At 40.9% G+C, this 20,000-nt stretch overlaps 1 protein-coding gene and 1 non-coding gene across 2 annotated transcripts in view; one reads left to right on the top strand and one right to left on the bottom strand.

Moving 5' to 3' along the window:
* The first annotated feature begins 149 nt into the window (after nucleotides 1–149).
* The window catches only part of OGFOD1 (2-oxoglutarate and iron dependent oxygenase domain containing 1), a 30,322-nt gene continuing 10,471 nt past the window's right edge, over nucleotides 150–20,000 (top strand). Inside the window, exons 1-4 of the mRNA XM_005899865.3 lie at nucleotides 150–377; nucleotides 4,110–4,255; nucleotides 8,142–8,188; nucleotides 10,794–10,894. Of these exons, the coding sequence (XP_005899927.1) occupies nucleotides 224–377; nucleotides 4,110–4,255; nucleotides 8,142–8,188; nucleotides 10,794–10,894 (448 nt within the window). The 5' untranslated portion in view covers nucleotides 150–223. The remainder of the gene's footprint in view (nucleotides 378–4,109; nucleotides 4,256–8,141; nucleotides 8,189–10,793; nucleotides 10,895–20,000) is intronic.
* LOC138991893 (U6 spliceosomal RNA) lies at nucleotides 3,198–3,304 on the bottom strand. The gene has a single exon (XR_011467788.1). It is a non-coding gene; the product is annotated as a U6 spliceosomal RNA (small nuclear RNA).

Here is a 20,000-nt window from a genome sequence, read left to right on the forward strand (position 1 = left end):
AGGCGGTGTCCTATCCCCGAACGATCCAATCACTGCTGGGATGTCTGCAGTATCTGGGGCTCCCATTGGTAAATCAGGTACTGGTTCCACCTTCCTTTACCTCGGTGCTTTCTATTGGGTAGCAGTAGGGAAACACCGGAAAGGAGGCATTCTGGGAATTATAGTCTCCTTAGGAAAAGAGCTGCTACTTCAGCGTGCCGTGGATCTTGTAGCTAGCGAAGAGATGAACGGAAAGCGGCCTGCTGAGCCGGGTTCTGACCGGGCGGGGAAAAAAGTAAAGAAGGAGGTGATGGCGAAGTTTTCGGATGCTGTCACAGAGGAAACTTTGAAAAAGCAAGTGGCTGAGGCCTGGAGTCGCAGGACGCCATTCCGCCACGGTAAGCGGGCGCTGTGAAGAGGGAGGCGCAGCGCCGGGTTGGGGGGCCTCTGAAAAAGTCCTGGCAGTCGAGCAGCAAAGCTACAGTACAAGAGGCTCTTGGAGAGAACGTGACTTTGGCCACCTCCGACTCTCCTGCCTGGCCTGCTGTTCCTTTTTAATCCAAGTTCATTTGGCTTTAGAAACCCAGTAGAGAAAGAAATGAAGGCCAGGAAGTTTCAGGAAGTAGAGGGCATGCAAGTTGGTGGAAATTGTGGATTTAGAGATTAGCGAGTTAGCATCATCTTCACTCTTTGTGCGGCATTGGGCAATGGGTTCAGCTCCTTACTGTGTAAACTAAGATCGGTTCAGTAGCTCAGTCGTGTCCGACTTTTTGCGACCCCATGGACTACAGCACGCCAGGCTTCCCTGTCCATCACCAACTCCCGGAGCTTACTCAAACTCATGTCCATCGAGTTGGTGATGCCCTCCAACCATCTCATTCTCTGTCGCCCCCTTCTCCTCCCGCCTTCAGTCTTTCCCAGCATCAGGGTCTTTTCCAATGAGTCAGTTCTTCGTATCAGGTGGCCAAAGTATTGGAGTTTGAGCCTCAGCATCAGTCCTTCCAATGAATATTCAGGACTGATTTTCCTTAGGATGGACTGGTTGGATCTTCTTGCAGTCCAAGAGACTCTCAGGAGTCTTCTCCAAACCACAATTCAAAATCATCAATTCTTTGGCGCTCAACTTTCTTTATAGTCCAACTTTCACATCCATACATGACTACTGGAAAAACCATAGCTTTGGCTAGACGGACCTTTGTTGGCAAAGTAATGTCTCTGCTTTTCAATATGCTGTCTAGGTTGGTCATAACTTTCTTCCACGAAGCAAGCGTCTTTTAATTTCATGGCTACAGTCACCATCTGCAGTGGTTTTGGAACCTCAGAAAATAAAGTCTCACTGTTTCTATTGTTTCTCCATCTATTTGCTGTGAAGTGATGGGACCGGATGCCATGATCTTAGTTTTCTAAATGTTGAGTTTTAAGCCAACTTTTGCACCCTCCTCTTTCACTTTCATCAAAAGGTTCTTTAGTTCTTCTTCACTTTCTCCCATAAGGGTGGTGTCATCTGCGTATCTGAGATTATTGATATTTCTCCTGGCAATGTTGATTCCAGCTTGTGCTTCATCCAGCCCGGCGTTTGGCATGATGTACTCTGCATATAAGTTAAAAAAGCAGGGTGACAATATACAGCCTTGATGTACTCCTTTTCTTATCTGGAACCAATCTGTTGTTCCATGTCCAGTTCTAACTGTTGCTTCTTGACCTGCATACAGATTTCTCAGGAGACAGGGAAGGTGGTCTAATATTCCCATCTCTTTTAAGAATTTTCCACAGTTTGTTGTGATTCACACAGTCAGAGGCTTTGGCATAGTCAATAAAGCAGAAGTAGATGTTTTTCTGGGACACTCTTGCTTTTTCGATGATCCAGCAGATGTTGGCAATTTGATCTCTGGTTCCTCTGCCTTTTCTAAATCCACCTTGAACATCTGGAAGTTCATGGTTCACATGCTGTTGAAGCCTGGCTTGGAGAATTTTGAGCATTACTTTGCTAGTGTGTGAGATGAGTGCAATTGTGTGGTATTTTGAGTATTCTTTGGCATTGCCTTTCTTTGGGATTGGAATGAATATTGACCTTTTCCAGTCCTGTGACCAGTGCTGAATTTTCCAAATTTGCTGGCATATTGAGTGCAGCACTTTCACAGCATCATCTTTTAGGATTTGAAATAGCTCCACTGGAATTCCATCACCTCCACTAGCTTTGTTCATAGTGATGCTTCCTGAGGCCCACTTGACTTCACATTCCAGGATGTCTGGCTCTAGGTGAGTGATCACACCATCGTAATTATCTGGATCGTGAAGATTTTTTTTGTATAGTTCTTCTGTGTATTCTTGCCACCTCTTCTTAATATCTTCTGCTTCTGTTAGGTCCATACCATTTCTGTTCTTATGATGCTTCTGTTAGGTCCATACCATTTCTGTTTTTATGGTGCCCATCTTTGCATAAAATGTTCCCTTGGTGTCTCTAATTTTCTTGAAGAGATCTCTAGTCTTTCGCATTCTGATGTTTTCCTCTATTTGTTTGCATTGATCACTGATAAGGCTTTCTTATCTCTCCTTCCTGTTCTTTGGAACTGCATTCAAATGGGTCTGTCCTTCCTTTTCTCCTTACCCTTTCATGTCTTTTCTTTTCTCAGCTATTTGTAAGACCTCCTTGGACAACCATTTTGCCTTTTAATCTATAATATTTCTCTGGGAAAGATGAGAGTGATTAATGAGCTAATGCCTGCATGTATCAATACATATTTTTCTGAGTAAGGACCAGTAAGCATTTGGACACCTAGTCGAGTGGCTTTTGCAGGTTTTTCCTCTGAAGGTGATGCTTGTTTGTCCTGTGATCGCGTAGCCAGAGCATGTGTTGAGAGCTGCCTGACTGTAGGCACCTGGGCTTACTCAGTTTTGCTGGCCTGTAGTTCAACAGCATGACCCACGGAAGTAAACATGGTTTGAACAAAAGAAGGAACCTGCCTCAAATGATTTCATCCTCAGCTTCAAATATCACCTTGTAAGATAAGGACTCTGCTTAATGCATCATACTTTCACTTCTAAAGTTTGCCAGGTTTTTTTTTCTTTTTTTCTTTTTCCATATATAGCTAATGCAGCCAAATCTAACAAAAGTATTATATTCTTTGTGGGCATGGCTATCAGCGTGTTCTAATATTTTTTTATTATTTTTATTTTATTTTTTTACTTTGCAATATTGTATTGGTTTTGCCATACATAAAAATATGGAATACTTCAAGAATTTGTGTGTCATCCTTGCGCAGGGGCCGTGCTAATCTTCTCTGTATCATTCCAATTTTAGTATAAGTGCTGCCGAATCGAGCACTGGTTTTTTGTTTCATTGGTTAGGTGCTTTAAGAAGATGAGTCTTGGGTGTTCCGGATCACGTGTAAAGCGATGGCTTCATGCTGAAGCTCTGTACACCAGGGATTTTGTAGTTTCCTTCTGTGTGGGATAGAGATAGTGATGGGGTCTACCTTAAAACTGTTGAAAAGACTAAACAAGATAAAACCTGTAAGCTTTAACACTATGAAGCCCCACTGTGCCTGGCACCTGGTGCGTGGTGGTGGCCGTGAGTTTTATTAGAGGGGTACATAATCTCTCCCACCAGCTTTAGTGGGTAAAACGTTGAGATAAAACTCAAGGAGTTAGAGGAGGTCATGACTGACCCAGTTTAAAAAATATATATATGTATTTTATGACTTTCTCGAGCAGTACCTTAGGGAAAGAAAAAGGACTGAAAAAAAATTGCCAGCCAGTATTGCTATTCTTTTTTTAATTTGCTGCTTTCATTTGAAGTTTGGGGGGAAATGAATTAAGACTAAAATGCATTCAGCTGAGTAAGCAATCAGTGAACTAAAAAACTCTCCAAAACAGCAGGAGTCTTAATTTAGTGACATCACCTATACTCATCTTAAGGCCTAACATTGTTAAGCACAATACCTTTGAAAAGTAGTATTGAGTGGGAAGAGAAAAGAAAAAGAACTTATAGTTCTTCCCCAAAATCTTTGACTTTAGGTACTAAGTTTCCAAAAATTCATCACCATCCCTTTTGTATTCTCTCTGCTGTGCTGTTCATGAGTCAAAAATACAAGAAGGAAAAGTCACAGATAACACTTTCTTCCCAACAGAAGCCATTGTCATGGACATGGACCCCTTTCTTCACTGCGTGATCCCAAACTTCATCCAAAGCCAAAACTTCTTGGAAGGACTTCAGAAGGAACTTTTGAACTTGGACTTCCATGAAAAGTATAATGATTTATATAAATTCCAGCAGGTATTTATGCCCCTTTCACATTAGCTTTTCCACTTCAGAAAGTCATTGTCTATAAAAATCATTCAATACCTTATCAATTTGAGGTTTTAGTTTGGGTTTGCCACTGGGGGTCCTGGTCTGGTCTTGACGTTGTTAAAAGCATTCATTTATTTAACATAACCTGAGTGTTTACTATGTGTTCAGTTCAGTTCAGTCACTCAGTCGTGTCTGACTCTTTGTGACCCCGGGAACCGCAGCACGCCAGGCCTCCCTGTCCATCACCAACTCCCAGAGTTCACTCAAACTCATGTCCATCGAGTCGGTAATGCCATCCAGCCATCTTATCCTCTGTCGTTCCCTTCTCCTCCTTCCCCCAATCCCTCCCAGCATCAGGGTCTTTTCCAATGAGTCAACTCTTCACGTGAGGTGGCCTAAGTGTTGGAGTTTCAGCCTCAGCATCAGTCCTTCCAATGAACACCCAGGACTGATCTCCTTTAGGATGGACTGATTGGATCTCCTTGCAGTCCAAGGGACTTGCAAGAGTCTTCTCTAGCACCACAGTTCAAAAGCATCAATTCTTCAGGGCTCAGCTTTCTTCACAGTCCAACTCTCACATCCATACATGACCACTGGAAAAACCATAGCCTTGACAAGACGGACCTTTGTTGGCAAAGTAATATCTCTGCTTTTTAATATACTATCTAGGTTATGTGTTAGGTGTTAATAATTATTATGGGGGAGTCTTTGCCAGTTCCTGCCCTGAAAGCCTTTAAAATTTAAAATTATAGAGGTGGTAGTGATGGTGAAAGATAGTCAAGAAGTACAGAAAGCTGATAAGTACATTTTGGGGAGTGATATAATAGAGAGTAGTACATTGGAAGATGCTGTGTTAGTTGCTCAGTCGTATCTGACTCTTCTGCGACCCCATGGACTGTAGCCTGCCAGGCTCCTCTGTCCATGGGATTTCCCAGGCAAGAATACTGGAGTAGCCATTTCCTTCTCCAGGAGATCTTCCTGACTTAGGGATTGAACCTGGGTCTCCTTCGTTGCAGGCAGATTCTTTACTGTCTGAGCCACTAACCAATTAAAATTTTGAGTTTGTGTCTTTTGTTTAGGTGGATTTATGTATTGTCATATGTCTTGTAGAGAGTTAGATCTAGTCTTTTTAAATGGGTGGACAATTGAATTTGACAGAAGACTAACTCAAAATCAAGGCTTGTTTTCCTGCTGTTAGAAGCGAGGCCCATGCTAGGTTTAAAAATATATAGGTCATTGGTTTCCCCAGTTTGGAGGGATATTTTTCATTGCAGGGTGTACATCACTCTTGGAGATCTTTCTAAAACAAAGACAGCCCTTAAAATCACAAAAAAGTGAGGATGAAGAACTATCTTGTTTTCTTTCCATTTTCCCTTTTATTTGTTCTTATCTAAGGTAAAAGTAACAAATTCCTCTGTCTTGTGTTTAGTCTTTTGCACTCGAGCTGGTTGTTTCCCCCAATCTGTCTATCTTTGGGCCTTTTATATGTATGATTTAATCTGGTTAAATACACAAATGATGTTCTCCTCTTAATTCTGGAGATCTAATGAAAAATAGCTTGTATCCATAGTGAAGTTGTATAAGTTAATAAAAATCATAGTCATCTGTTTTTGTAATTATATCAGCTTTGATAACACTAGGCCTCTTTTGTTAATTTAGGGCTATATGCATATCCGATTACTGAAGTTGAGAAGCCAAACTGGTTTTTACTTAATGCAATTCGGTAGATGGAAAATACTTCTGTGAAGTCCACGAGAGGCAAAATAGTAAAAACTGCCCTAAGGTAGTGAGGGAAAAAGAAGAAACCATTACGTTAGATCCCAGTGGTGCTTAATGGAACTTCTGTGAATAATTTTTCTCTGTGCTCACTGTGGGGCTTCTTCACTCGAAGACAGTGAACGTAAACCTGCTTCCCATCTCCTGTCCCATCAAACTTCACTCGTAGCCCTTTTTCTTTACTTGTGCTATGAATTGACTTGATAATTGGTTCTATAACAACTTCCCGTTCTCCTGACCAAGTTAGTCATTAGGAGTAGCCTGGTTTTTCTTTTGTTTTTCACTTTACATTCAGGATACTTTACGTTCACACTCATTTTCCTTCTGCCTCACCGGCAAGTCCTTCTTAGTTCCCTTCGGCAGGTCTTCCTTTGGTACCTGGCTTCTTAATGACAGAGTACTCTAGGACTTCGCCCTTGGAGACTCCAGGGAGTCTCATGGCTTTGCCTCCACTTTTGGATATGTTAAGTGTTTCACACTTTCAAAAACTAAACTGCTTGTCTTCTTACCCTAAATCTGCTCCACCTACAATTTCCCCCCATCTCAGTTGATGAGCGTCAATCTTTCTAGTAACCCAGGCCAGAAACCTTGAGGTTATCCTTCATTCCTCGCTCACACCTCTTCTCCATTCCAGTGGAAAATTCTGTTGGATCTACTGTCAGAATATATTCAGAAAAACACACTTTTCACTTCCACTGCTAATAGCTGTTACCTGACCCAAGCCTTTTCTCTTACCAGGATTATCCTGTTGGTGGATTAACTACTCTCCTTGCTTCTGCCCTTGGCCCACGTACAGCCATTGTGTTTGTTTAAAATGTTAATGGACTCAAGAAAATTGAAATCATTTGCTCACATAAAAATTTGTACTCAGATTTCAAAGCAGCAGTATTTATAATAGCCAAAAAGTAGAAACACCCAGTATCCATCAACTGATATTGAATGGATAGATCAAAGTGGTATGTCTATACAGTGGAGTATTATTCAGCCAGAAAAAGGAATGAAGTACTAAATACTGCTGCAACATGGGTAAACTTTGAAAACAAGCTCAGTGAAAGAAGCTAGACACAGAAGGCCACATATAGTGTGATTCCATTTATAGGTAATAACCAGCAAAATGTAGAGAGTACATCAGTGGTTGCCAGGAGCTGGGGGTGGGGATGGGGAATGACTGCCTAATAGGTAAAGGGTTTATTTTTGGTGTGATGAAAATATTCTAGAATTAGATAGTGGGAGTAGGAAATGGCAACCCACTCCAGTTTTCTTGCCTAGAGAATTCCATGGACAGAGGAGCCTGGCAGGCTACAGTCCGCAGGGTTGCAAAGAGCCGGATACAACTGAGCGTGCGTGCATGATAGTTGCACATGTGAAAACACTGTAAGTCCCCTGAATTACATTCTTGGAGATGTTAAAATAGTAAATTTTATGTTAAGTGAATTTCATCTCAGTTCTAAAAAGTTTTGCTCAAAATCTCCTATGGTTCTCATTTGTCTGAGCAAAAACCAGAGTGGTTGTGTGTCTCCCATTACATCTTTGGCCCCACTATCTGCTGCTTCCCTCCAACTCACTAAGCCACATCCTCTGATTTCTTCAACAGGCCAGGCATTCTCCCTACTCAGGACACTGAATCTGCTTTGCTGAGATCTTCCCTGGGTACACTTCCCAGCTTCCTTCAGGCCTCTGCTGCACGTGCATGGTCTAACCTGGCCACCAAATTTATATTGCAAGCCCTTCCCTGCTCTTAGCACTCCTGGTCCCTCGTACTCTGCTTTATTTTCCCTTGACATTTCTCACCTTTTTTATTCTAATAATCAACTTTTAATGTTTATTGTCTTTCCCCCACAAGAATATATAAGCTCTGCTGTAATGCCTTTGTAAGTATTTGTGGAGTGAATAAGGCACCGAGAGGCTAAGCAGCGTGCCCAAGTCACAGAGCTGCCAAATGGAGGGGGCCACGTGTCAACCCCAGGCAATTCGGCTTCAGAGTCCAGGCTGTTAATGACAGCGCTGGACTGCCAGCATGCTCCCGTCCTAAACTGCTCTGCTCTGTGTGTCTTATTTATGAAGGAAATCCTTTTTTTGTTTTTTCATGGTCAAGTCTGATGATCTGAAGAAGAGAAGAGAGCCCCACATCTGTGCTTTAAGGTAAAGGAGTACTCATACTTGTTGGGTGCCTAGTATGTGCCAGGCAAAGGAGTAAGTGCTTTAAATGTTACATCATGCCATCTTTGTTGGCATTATTGTCCCCTTTTGTAGAGGAGGAAACAGAAAGTAAGTAATTTCTTCAAAGTTATCTAGGGAAAATGGAGCTGAGATACAGATCCATGTCTGTCTGATTCCATGGCCAAGGTTTTCAGTGATAAAATGACTGTGTTAGTAACCAGGAAAACAAATTAACACTGGCGGTACCGTCTTTCACATCGTCAGGTTGACATATGTTTAAAACAAAAGCCCCAGCGTTGACAGAAGTGTAGATATACAATGCTGCAATTTTTCTTAGAAGATGGTTTTGAAAAATGTATCAAAACACTTAAAATTGTGCTTGCTTTTTGTAGTATAATTCCACATACAAGAATTTGTCCTGTGAAAATAAGGATGTGCTCAGATTCCATACAAGATTGTTTATTATAATAGTGAATAATTACATACAAATTAAATGGCCGTCCATCAAGAGTTATACAGATAATGGTACAGAACAAAGTGGAAAACTATACCATTAAATGAGCAACCTCCAGGATGGACAGGGAAGCCTGGTGTGCTGCAGTCCATGGGGTCTCAAAGAGTCAGACACAACTAAGTGACTGAACTGAACTAATACCATTAAATACTCAGCACATGAGTATGGTAGTTGTTTCATCAATTCCAAGACGCTTTTTTTTTTTTTACATTTTAATTTTTCTGAGACTCAGTATCTCACACAATTACTATTTTGTCCCAGTTAAATTTGCAGTGTTTTTTGAAGTGATTTATAAAATGTGATACTGCTGGCAAAGGCACAGGCTAGAAAAATATAAAGAGAAAAGAAGTTAAAAATAGCACACAAGGTGTGATCTCATTTGGAAAAAAGAAACGTTTATCTGTATACCTATGTGTATACAAAGAAAAAGACTTGTAAGAATGGTATGTTTAAATCTGGCTAATAGGATTATAGGTTTTTAAAATTTCTTTTTACTTATTATAGGATTTTTTCCCCTAGTTTTGCTACACTAGACACATGTTACTTCGTAAAAGCTGTTTATTTTTCATCTATACAAGTTATTTTTTTCTCATCCTGTTCTTTTTCCATCCCCCCCCCCATGATAATTCCAAAAATAATGGCAGTCTGCACAGATTCTTTATTCTAAAACCTGAAGTATTTGTTAACTGTACTCGTAACAGTTCACAGATATTTAGACCTTTTTTCCCCCAAGGCCATACTTTTAGGGCATTGTCTCATTAGTTCACACCACGCCTCTGATCAGCATTTCTTTCCTCTGGGATTGAGTTACATTCTGTACCCAAATGGTAAAAGCCAGATGGTGTGAGAGATGGAATTCCTTGTCTTTACAGAAAGGTGACCTTTTTATTTCCCCGTTAGGTTCTGTGATTTCTCTCATGAGTACTGTTAACAAATAAGAATGATGGCAGAAAATAGCCCTATAATTGTGACAGCTTCGTGGGATGACCGGAGGAAGAGCTTTCTATGGAATAAATTTGTGGCAGCTGATGTTACCAGTAAAAGAGGGATGGAAGGCTTTGATAATATCAGTTGCATAAACGTTTAAGACCCAAGACTTTGACCACCCACTTTACCTGAAGCCTGGTTTGCAGTTTGCTTTGCTGGTCTGTTCTAATTTGCAACTCTGCCTGTAAAAGTTACATGGCACTTATGGTTGGACTAACAAATACAATATATTCTGGAACGTTCTGGATTGGGTAGTATACAGTATAAAAAGATATTTGGTAATAAAATTTCAGGGGATCAACCTGGAGCTTGATCTTTAGTTATTAACAGCACAATTGCATTTTATGGGGATTTCAGTTATGTACATTTGGATTAAGATGATTGAAACAGTGTTATCTCTTCATGTGCAAAATTTGAACTCACATAAACCCTTTAAAAATATTTTTTTTAATATTTTCCCCAATTTTATGGAGATAAAATTGACATAAAAATGTTGATCCATCAAAGTTAACCTAATTTCAGAGTTTAGTGAGTCTTAAATTGTGTTAGAGTTCTATACAGAGCCACTTTAGCTGTAAATGGAAATGTTCAACCATCTTTTCTTTGGTATCATCTTAGTATCAGAACTTATATGAAAAAAGTTTATTGATTGTTACACAATTAACATAGTAGTCACCATTACTGTAGTTTAAAGTTTTTAATCCTCAACAGTGCTACCCACCCAAGTGTTCATTAAATAATAGAGCTAGTGTTAGTGCTGAAAAGCATGTCTAGAAGTCAGTAACTTTGGACTAGAACATTGGTATTCTGCTGTCAAAGGCCAGACCGCTATCATGATAGGGCAATACTATAAATTTAAGAGGAAGAAAATAAGCTAAAACATTAGAACAAAATATATTACAGTAGAGAGGTTTGCATTTATTTCCCTGGGAATACTAGTCTTAAACTTGGCAAGTTTAAAGTGAAGAACATTCTCAAGAATGGCTCTTCAATTAACCAAAACCTGCAGGGAAAAACAGTTATGTCATAGATCGAAATGAAGCCCCCATCATGGTATAACAAGTTATCTTTTGTTTACATTTCTAGGAAAATTCTGTTTGAACATTTCCGGTCTTGGATTTCAGACATTTCCAAGATTGACCTGGAGTCAACCATTGACATGTCCTGTGCTAAGTACGAATTCTCAGGTAAGAGAGATAAAACCTTGTTGTCGCTGAGATTTAACAGCTTTAACTAAAGGATTATGGGAAGACAGTGTCAGTGTTGCAAATTCTAGACTTGTGTATCCCTTCATAATGTTAGTATCTTAGTGAGGATGGTCTGACCCAGCTCAGATAGAGAAATGTCCATCTTGGAAGGTATAAGGCAGGGTTCTCTTTGGGAGTGTGATGAGAGCTATGACTGTGTTGTAACCAAGCAAGGTTAGTGTTCCCACTAAACACAAAGCCACACTTTCTGTCTTTCTTTCGTTGGTTGTGTTGGGTCTTTATTGCTGTGCCTGGGCTTTCTCTAGTTGCTGTAAGTGGGGGCTACTGTCTAGTTTTGATGTGTGGGCTTCTCATTTTGGTGGCTTCTCTTGTTGCAGGACACAGGCCCTAGAGCATGAGGGCTTAGTTGCTCCATGGCATGTGGGATCTTCCTGGACCAGGGATTGAACGATGTCTCCTGCATTGGCAGGTGGATTCTTAACCACTGGACCACCAGGGAAGTCCCATAAAGCCAAACTCTTGACAGTAGTCTTTGCAGCAAAATAAAAATGCCAAGCAAGGAGAAAGGGCAGCTCACACTCAAAAAAGAAAATCTCAACTTCCCAGTAGCTTTCAAGGAAGGATTTTTAAAGACAAGGCAGAGGGTTTTCAGATGCATAATAGCTCGTGGACCTTCTGATCGGTTAGTGGTGAGGTAGCTGTGAAATGTTGGGAATCTCAGTCATCGACCTTCTGGTTCCAACCAGTCTAGGGGCTCTGTGTTGCTTGTGGTCAGCCTGATGTTACCATCCTCCACCTGGGTGGTGAGGGGGTTGTCTTAGTTTCTGAAGGATAGCTCAGAAATGTGCATCAAATTCTTACCTCTGTCCCTTCAGAAGGAATTAGGAGTCCGTGACTGTTGTGTCCTAATCATTAACTGCTTGAGCCTGCTCTTTGGAACTTGGGGATGCCTAGGAGACAAGCCTTTTTTTTTTTTTCATAAGCAAGAAATGGAGGACACAGAAAGGCTTTTGTGTCCAGGAGGGCCCTGCAGGGTCCTGCTCCGTTTCAGTATTTTCAGAAAAATGCTAATAATGCATATACATGTAAGCTTTGCATATGGCATCAGGAAATTCAAAGGTGATATTGTAAACTCACTCTTACACTTCCTAGGAAACAAGTGTCCCCTCAATGCCTTTTTTTTCTTCTGAAGGTAATAAATGAACATATTCTTTTTTTTTTAATTTCTGTTGGAGTATATATGTTATTTACAATGTTGTGTTACTTTCAGCTATACAGCAAAGTGTATGACTTATACATATACATATATCCACTCTGTTTTTTAGATTCTGTTCCCTTATAGGCCATTACAGGGCACTGAGTAGAGTTCCTGGTTCTTTATAGTAGGTCTTTTATTAGTTATCTGTTCTGTATATATAGTGCGTATATGTCAGTCCCAGTCACCCAGTTTATCCCTCTCTGAATATATTCTTAAGGAGAAAAAGTCAAACAATATAGCATTTAATTCACGATAGTCCCCCTCACTTTCTTTCTCTTTGTCCTCCTTTCTCTTCAGACATGTCTACTGTCACCAGTTTGGAATGCATCCTTCCAGCTCCCTTTCTGAGCATGTACATGTCCTTTTGAAAGCGTGTTTGATTTTCAGCTGGAAGGATAAGCGTTTTGGGTTGTTTTTACTGAATAAAATTCTGATTTGGGTTTACTCTCATACATTGTCCTGGGGAAGTACAAATTGGTAACAACATTTTGAGGATAACTTAGACATAGAGCTATGTCACATCCCTTTTTTAAAAACAATTATTTATCTGGTTGTGCTAGGTGTTGGTAGTGGCATGTGGGATCTAGTTCTCTGACCAGGGATGAAACCTGGTCTCCCTGCATTGGGAGTATGGAGTCTTAGCCGCTGGACCACCAGGGAAGTTTCTCATATGCCCCTTATTCTGGGGGTCGGGGGATAATTTGAAGTAGTTTCAAACAGATAAGTGGTGAGAATAATACAAATGAATTTTTTCTATTTTATTTAAGAATAGGTTGCCTTTAGGATGCTCTGTGACCCCCTGAATACTTCAGTAACTCCTGCAACAAGGACCTTCTCCTACATGATAGTAATAAATGATCAGAACCAGGAATTAGGTTTGATATGTTACTCCCATCTAATCCACAGACTCCATTCAGGTTCTGTGGTTTGGTCCTTTATTAGCAAAAGGGTCCTGTCCAGGGTTGTGCATAGCATTTAGTTCTCATGTCTTCTTAGTCTCCTTAAGTCTACAACAGTTCCTTAGTCTTTCCTTGACTTTTATAATCTTGATGCTTCTGACAATTTACAGATGAGTTATATCGTAAAACTTCCCTCAGTTTGGGTTTGTCTGCTGATTTCTCATGTGTGCTTATTACTGCATCTTATCATGCAGTAGATAGTATGTCATATTACCAGTGCTTAATGAAGTGATTACTTAATTACGGTGGTAGCTGACATCAGGTTTTTCCACTGTAAACTTGTTCTTGTCTTTAAGGTAATAAATATTTTGTAGGGAGACACTTTATGTAAATATCCCATTTCTCATTAAAATTTGATTCACTTGTTTTAGCATCCACTGATTTTTTTTCTTAATATATTTTATTGAAGTATATCTGACAATGTTTCAGGTACACAGCAAGGTGATTAATTCAGTTATACATATGTAATTTTTGAAATTATTTTCCATTAGAGCTTATTACAAGATATTTATTGACTGTAGTTCCCTGTGCTGTGGGCTTCCCTTGTGGCCCCACTAGTAAAGAACCCGCCTGCAATGCAGGAGACCTGGGTTCAATCCCTGGGTTGGGAACATCCCCTGGAGAGGGAAAGGCTACTCACTCCAGTATTTTGGCTTGGAGAATTCCATGGACTGTATAGTCCATGGGGTCGCAAAGAGTTGGGCATGACTGAGCGACTTGCGCTTCGCTTCCCTGTGCTAGATATAGTAAACCTTTGTAGTTTGTTGCATATCTATTTTTTAAATTAGGAATATAGCATTCTGTAAAAGTGGAATCAAAATGTCATACATTTTTTAGTTAGGCAAAAATTCATAAGTTTTTTAAAATATGTATATTATACATATTTATATATATGTATACAAAAGCTTTTCTACTATGCTTGATAAAGGCTTGAAAAAGGACATCAAAAAAAAAGAGGTGGAGAAACTGGAAAACATAACCTAAATGAAATGGCAGCACTGAATATGAAATAGAAAAAGTGAAACAAAACTAGATAAAAGTGAAAGATCATCATATAGTCCAGTTGTTTTTAAACATGGCTGCTCTTTAAAAATATACCTGGAGCTCTGGAGGAAAAAAGTAATACCTGGTCATTTGTATTTTTCAAAAAATTCCAAGATCATTTTGACATACATCTGGATTTTAAAAAGTGATTATAGGTTCTTCTATTAAATCATAGTGGTACAGAGTTCTATTATTTTTCTGTTGATCGATCATGATACAATGGTATTAAGTAATAGTTACATAATCACAATAGTAAAAGATGCTTTTCAGTTTTCACAATCAATAACCAGATAAAAAAATGAAAGATAATTACAGTTGCAGGCCATAGTGGGAACATGATTAACCTAACAGTATAAAGTAATTACATACGGTTTGGGGAGTCAAGCAGAGTGATGTGGTAAGTGGAAATGCATACACGCAGGTGTTTTCGTCTCCCAGCCAGTCTTTGTCTTTTGATCAGTGCATTTGATCCTGTTACCATTTCTTAATTGTTCTGGGTTTACTTTCTGTAGGTCTTTTCCTTCTTTTGTGTTTCTTGCCTAGAGAAGTTCCTTTAGCATTTGTCGTAAAGCTGGTTTGGTGGTGCTGAATTCTCTTAACTTTTGCTTGTCTTTAAAGCTATTGATTTCTCCATCAAATCTAATTGAGAGTCTTGCTGGGCAGAGTATTCTTGGTTGTAGGTTCTTCCCTTTCATCACTTTAAATATATCCTGCCATTCTCTTCTGGTTTGTAGCGTTTCTGTTGAGAAATCAGCTGATAGCCTGGTGGGAGTTCCCTTGTATGTTGTTTGTTGTTTTTCCTTTGTTGCTTTTAATATTTTGTCTCTGTCTTTAAGTTTTGTCAGTTTGATCACTGTGTCTCGGTGTGTTCCTCCTTGAGTTTATCCTGCCTGGGACTCCGTGCTTCCTGGACTTGGTTGACTGTTTCCTTTCCGACATTAGGGAAGGTTTCAGCTATTACCTCTTCAAATATTTTTTCAGGTCCTTTCTCTCTCTCTTCTCCTTTTGGGGCCTCTATAATTCGAATGTTGGTGCATTTAGTGTTGTCCCAGAGGTCTCTTAGGCTGTCTTCATTTCTTTTCATACTTTTTTCTATATTTTGCTCTGTGGCAGTGATTTCCACCATTCTGTCCTCCAGGTAATTTATCCGTTCTTTTGCCTCCGTTATTCTGCTATTGATTCCTTCTAGTGTATTATTCATCTCTGTTTGTTTGTTCTTTATTTCTTCTAGGTCTTTGGCAGACATTTCTTGCATCTTCTCCATTGTTTTCCTGAGATCCTGGAACATCTTCACTATCATTATTCTGAATTCTTTTTCTGTCAGGTTGACTATCTCCACTTCATTTAGTTGTTTTTGTAGGGTTTTATCTTCTCCCTTCATCTGGGATTCCCTGGTGGCTCAGACAATAAAGTGTCTGCCTGCAATGCGGGAGACCCGGGTTCGATTCCTGGGTTGGGAAGATCCCCTGGAGAAGGAAATGGCAATCCACTCCAGCACTCTTGCCTGGAAAATCCCATGGTCGGAGGAGCCTGATAGGCTACAGTCCATGGGGTTGCAAAGAGTCGGACACAACTGATCGACTTCACTTCCTTCATCTGGGACATAACTTTGTACTTTCTCCTCCTGGATGTAATGTGGTTTTTGTTCTGCTAAGTCGCTTCAGTCGTGTCCGACTCTGTGTGACCCCATAGACGGAAGCCCACTAGGCTCCCCTGTCCCTGGGATTCTAGCTGTGGGATTGTGGTTCTTCTTGCTTCTTCTGTCTGCCCTCTGATGGAGGAGGCTAAGAGGCTTGTATAAGCCTCTTGATGGGAGGGACTGGGAAAAACTGGGTCTTGCTCTGGTGGGCAGGGCCTTGCTCAGTAAAGCTGTAATCCAATTATCTGCTGATGGGTGGGGTTTCGATCCCTCTCTGTTGTTTGGGCTGAGGCAACACTGCCCTGGGGTCTACAGGCTCTATGGTAGGGTTAATGATGACCTCCAAGAGGGCTTATGCCAAGGGGGGCCTTCCCAGACTGCTACTGCCAGTGCCTTCATCCCTGTGGTGAGCCCCTGGCAACCCACGCCTCCACAGGAGACCCTTCAACACCAGCAGGTAGTTTTGGTTTAGTCTCCTGTGGGGTCCGTGCTCCTTTCCTCTAGGTCCTGGTGTATACATGGTTTTGTTTAAGACTGGAGTCTGTTTCCCCCAGTCCTGTGGAAATACTATAATTAAATCCCATTGGCCTTAAAGGTCAGATGCCCTGGGGCTTCCCAGTCCCTTTGTCAGATCTCCAGGCTGAGAAGCCCGATGTGGGGTTCCGACGCTTCACAACAGTGAGAGAACTTCTTTAGTAGTAGTGTTCTTCAGTTTGTGGGTCACCCATCCGCTGGGTGTGGGATTTGATTTCATTGTGATTGCGCCCCTGCTACCATATCACTGTGGCTTCTTCTTTTGACGTGGGGTATTGTTTTTTGGTGGGTCCAGCTTCCTCCTGTCAATGGTTGTTCAACAGCTAGTTGCAATTTTGGTGCTCGCAGGAGGGGATGAGCGCATGTCCTTCTACTCCACCATCTTGAACTGGAAGCCCGATATTTCTTTTCATTACATTATTACTATGCAGGTTGCCAGATGGTGGTTTTTCTAATAAAATAATTTCTTTTCTATTATTAATTGTTATTTTGTAAAGAAAACATTGCCATCTCCCCAGTTATTTACTCATTAAAAAATATATATATTTATTTGGCTGCATCTGGTCTTAGTTGTGGCACGTGGAATCTTTTGTTGCAGTGCTTGGGCTCAGGAGTTTCAGTGTGTGGAGCCCTCAGGGAATGTGGGATCCTCATTTCCTGACCAAGGGTTGAACCAACATCCCATGCATTGCAAGATGGATTCTTAACCACTGGGCCACCGGGGAAGTCCCTACCCATTTATTTATGTCAGTGTGGATTTAAGAGTTACTATTTATGTAATGGTTCCTGTCATTATGTTGATGCCCATATTGTCCTTGATTTGATCAAGGGGAACCCCTTTAAGCGGACCTTTGTGTCCTTTTAATATGTCCTTACGTCACTCAACGAAATGTAGGCTGCTCGCAGTGCACAGCAAAGCCAGTGTGCTGGCTCCGGGTTGTGTGAGGAAAAGTACAGCATTTATTCCAGGGCACCAGACAAGGGCACAGGTGGCTTGTCCACAAAACATCCAAGCTCCCCGATGGAGTTTAGTGGAGGGTTGTTTTTTTTTTTTTAGTGGAGGGTTTTTAAAGGCAAGGTGGGAAAAAAAATAAAGGCAAGGTGGGTGAGAGGGTCACAGGGTGTGTCAGCTTATGCACGGTTCTCTGATTGGTGCAAGGTGAAGTAACAGGGTGAGATCACAGGTTGGCATCATCTGTCTTCAGGTTGCAGCCGATCTGGGGGCTACATATAAACAGCTTAGGAATGTGTGTCAGACTTACCTTTACCTTTGAAGCAGAGCTGGGAGTTCCTTGTGACTGATGTATTAAGTTACAGCTGCCCTCCTGTCTGCCTGCCCTGTCTTTGTTTCTGTGTTCTGTATTTCTCAGTCCTGCTGGGGCCTGCTGTTCGCTTCACGTGGGGGAGCGTAGGAGATCACAGTTTATTTCCAGAGCCCTTTTTCTCAATCAGCAATAAGCAGGGGACACCAAGAGGTGGGTTGCCGGGAGGGCCAATACGTGGGTTTGCTCAGTTTCATACATCATCCTTATTGTATCTTACTTTCTAGCAAAACAAGATTTTCCAAGCTTATCTTACTTTCCTGTGCTCTTGATCTGGAGCTGGCTGTACTTCCAAAGAATGTGGGTTCTTTCATATATATAATTTTATATATATATATAGTGTGTATGTATATTTTTATATATATATATATATGAAAGAATGAAATTAAATTCACATTGATTCCTCCAGTTTCATTTCCACACTGTAGGGTTCATTCTATATTTCTTTTTCCAAATTTATAAATCTGTTCTTCAACTTTGAGAAATCTGTTTTCCATTAATTTCAATATGCTTCTGTATTAAAATAGTCCCTCTGTGTGGAAGGATCTCACTTCACCAATAGCACCCACTCGCCTCACCCACCTTGCATGGATTCCTGCCTTGTTCAGTCGTACCTAATGGCTTTTAGAAGTTTAGCTCAAGAAATGGTACTGTATAACTCAGGGAACTCTACTCAGTGCTCTGTGGTGACTTAAAAGGGAAGGAAATTCAAAAAAGAGGAGGTATATGTATATATATAGCTGATTCACTTTGCTGTACGGCAGAAATGAATACAACATTGTAAAACATCTATATTGTTGTTGTTGTTCAGTTGCTAAGTTGACTGAACAGTGTCCAGCTCTTTGCGACCCCAAGGACTACAGCATGCCAGGGCTTCCCTGTCCTTCACTGTCTCCCAGAGTTTGCTCAAACTCATGTCTGTTGAGTCGGTGATGCCATCCCACCATCCTCTGCCGCCCTCCTCTCCTTTTGCCCTCAATCTTTCCCAGCATCAGCGTCTTTTCCAGTGAGTCGGCTCTTCTCATCGGGTAGCCAAAGTACGGGAGCTTCAGCATCAGTCATGCCAGTGAATATTCAGGGTTGATTTCCTTTAGGATTGACTGGTTGGATCTCCTTGTAGTCCAAGGGACTCTCGAGTCGTCTTCAGCACCACATTTCAAAAGCATCGATTCTTCGGCACTCAGCCTTCTTTATGGTCCAACTCTCACATCCATACATGACTACAGGAAAAACCATAGCTTTGACTGGACGGACCTTTGTGATAAAGTAATGTCTCTGCTTTTTAAAATGCTTAGTTTATCATAGCTTTTCTTCCAAGGAACAAGCGGCTTTTAATTTTGTGGCTGCAGTCACTGACCGCAGTGATTTTGAAGCCCAAGAAAATAAAACCTGTCGCTTGTTTCCATTGTTTCCCCGTCTATTTGCCATGAAGGGACCGGATGCCATGATCTTAGTTTTTCGAATGTTGAGTTTTAAGCCAGCTTTTTCACTCTTTGTTACCTTCATCAAGAGGCTCTTTAGTTCCTGTTCACGTTCTTCCATAAGGGTGGTGTCATCTGCATGTCTGAGGTTATTGATATTTCTCCTAGCAATCTTGATTCCAGCTTGTGCTTCATCCAGCCTGGCATTTAACATGCTATACTCTGCGTATAAGTTAAATAAGCAGGGTGACAATATACAGCCTAGATGTACTCCTTTCCCTATTGGGAAGCAGTCTGTTGTTCCATGTCCGGATCTAACTGTTGCTTGTTATCACGCATACAGGTTTTTCAGGAGACAGGGCAGGTGGTCTGATATTCCCATCTCTTTCAGAATTTTCCACAGTTTCTTGTGATCCACACAGTAAAAAGCTTTATCATAGTCAATGAAGCAGAAGTATATGTTTTTTTGGAATTCCCTTGCTTTTTCTATGATCCAGTAGGTGTTGGCAGTTTGATCTCTGGTTCCTCTGCCTTTTCTAAATCCGGCTTGTACATCTGAAAGTTTTTGGTTCATGTACTGCTGAAGCCTAGCCTGAAGGATTTGAACATATATTTTTTTAATTTATTTGTTTTTTAATTGACAGATAATTGCTTTACAAAATTTTGTTGAGTCAGTGATGCCATCCAACCATCTCATCCTCTGCCGCCCTCTCCTTTTGCCCTCGATCTTTCCCAGCATCAGCATCTTTTCCAGTGAGTCAGATCTTCTCATCAGGTAGCAAAAGTATGGGAGCTTCAGTATCAGTCCTTCCAGTGCATATTCAGGGTTGATTTCCTTTAGGATTGACTGGTTGGATCTCCTGTTTTCTGTCAAACATCAACATGAATCAGCCATAGGTATACATATG

The sequence above is a fragment of the Bos mutus genome, chromosome 18, assembly GCF_027580195.1.
Source record: "Bos mutus isolate GX-2022 chromosome 18, NWIPB_WYAK_1.1, whole genome shotgun sequence".
NCBI lineage: Eukaryota > Metazoa > Chordata > Mammalia > Artiodactyla > Bovidae > Bos > Bos mutus.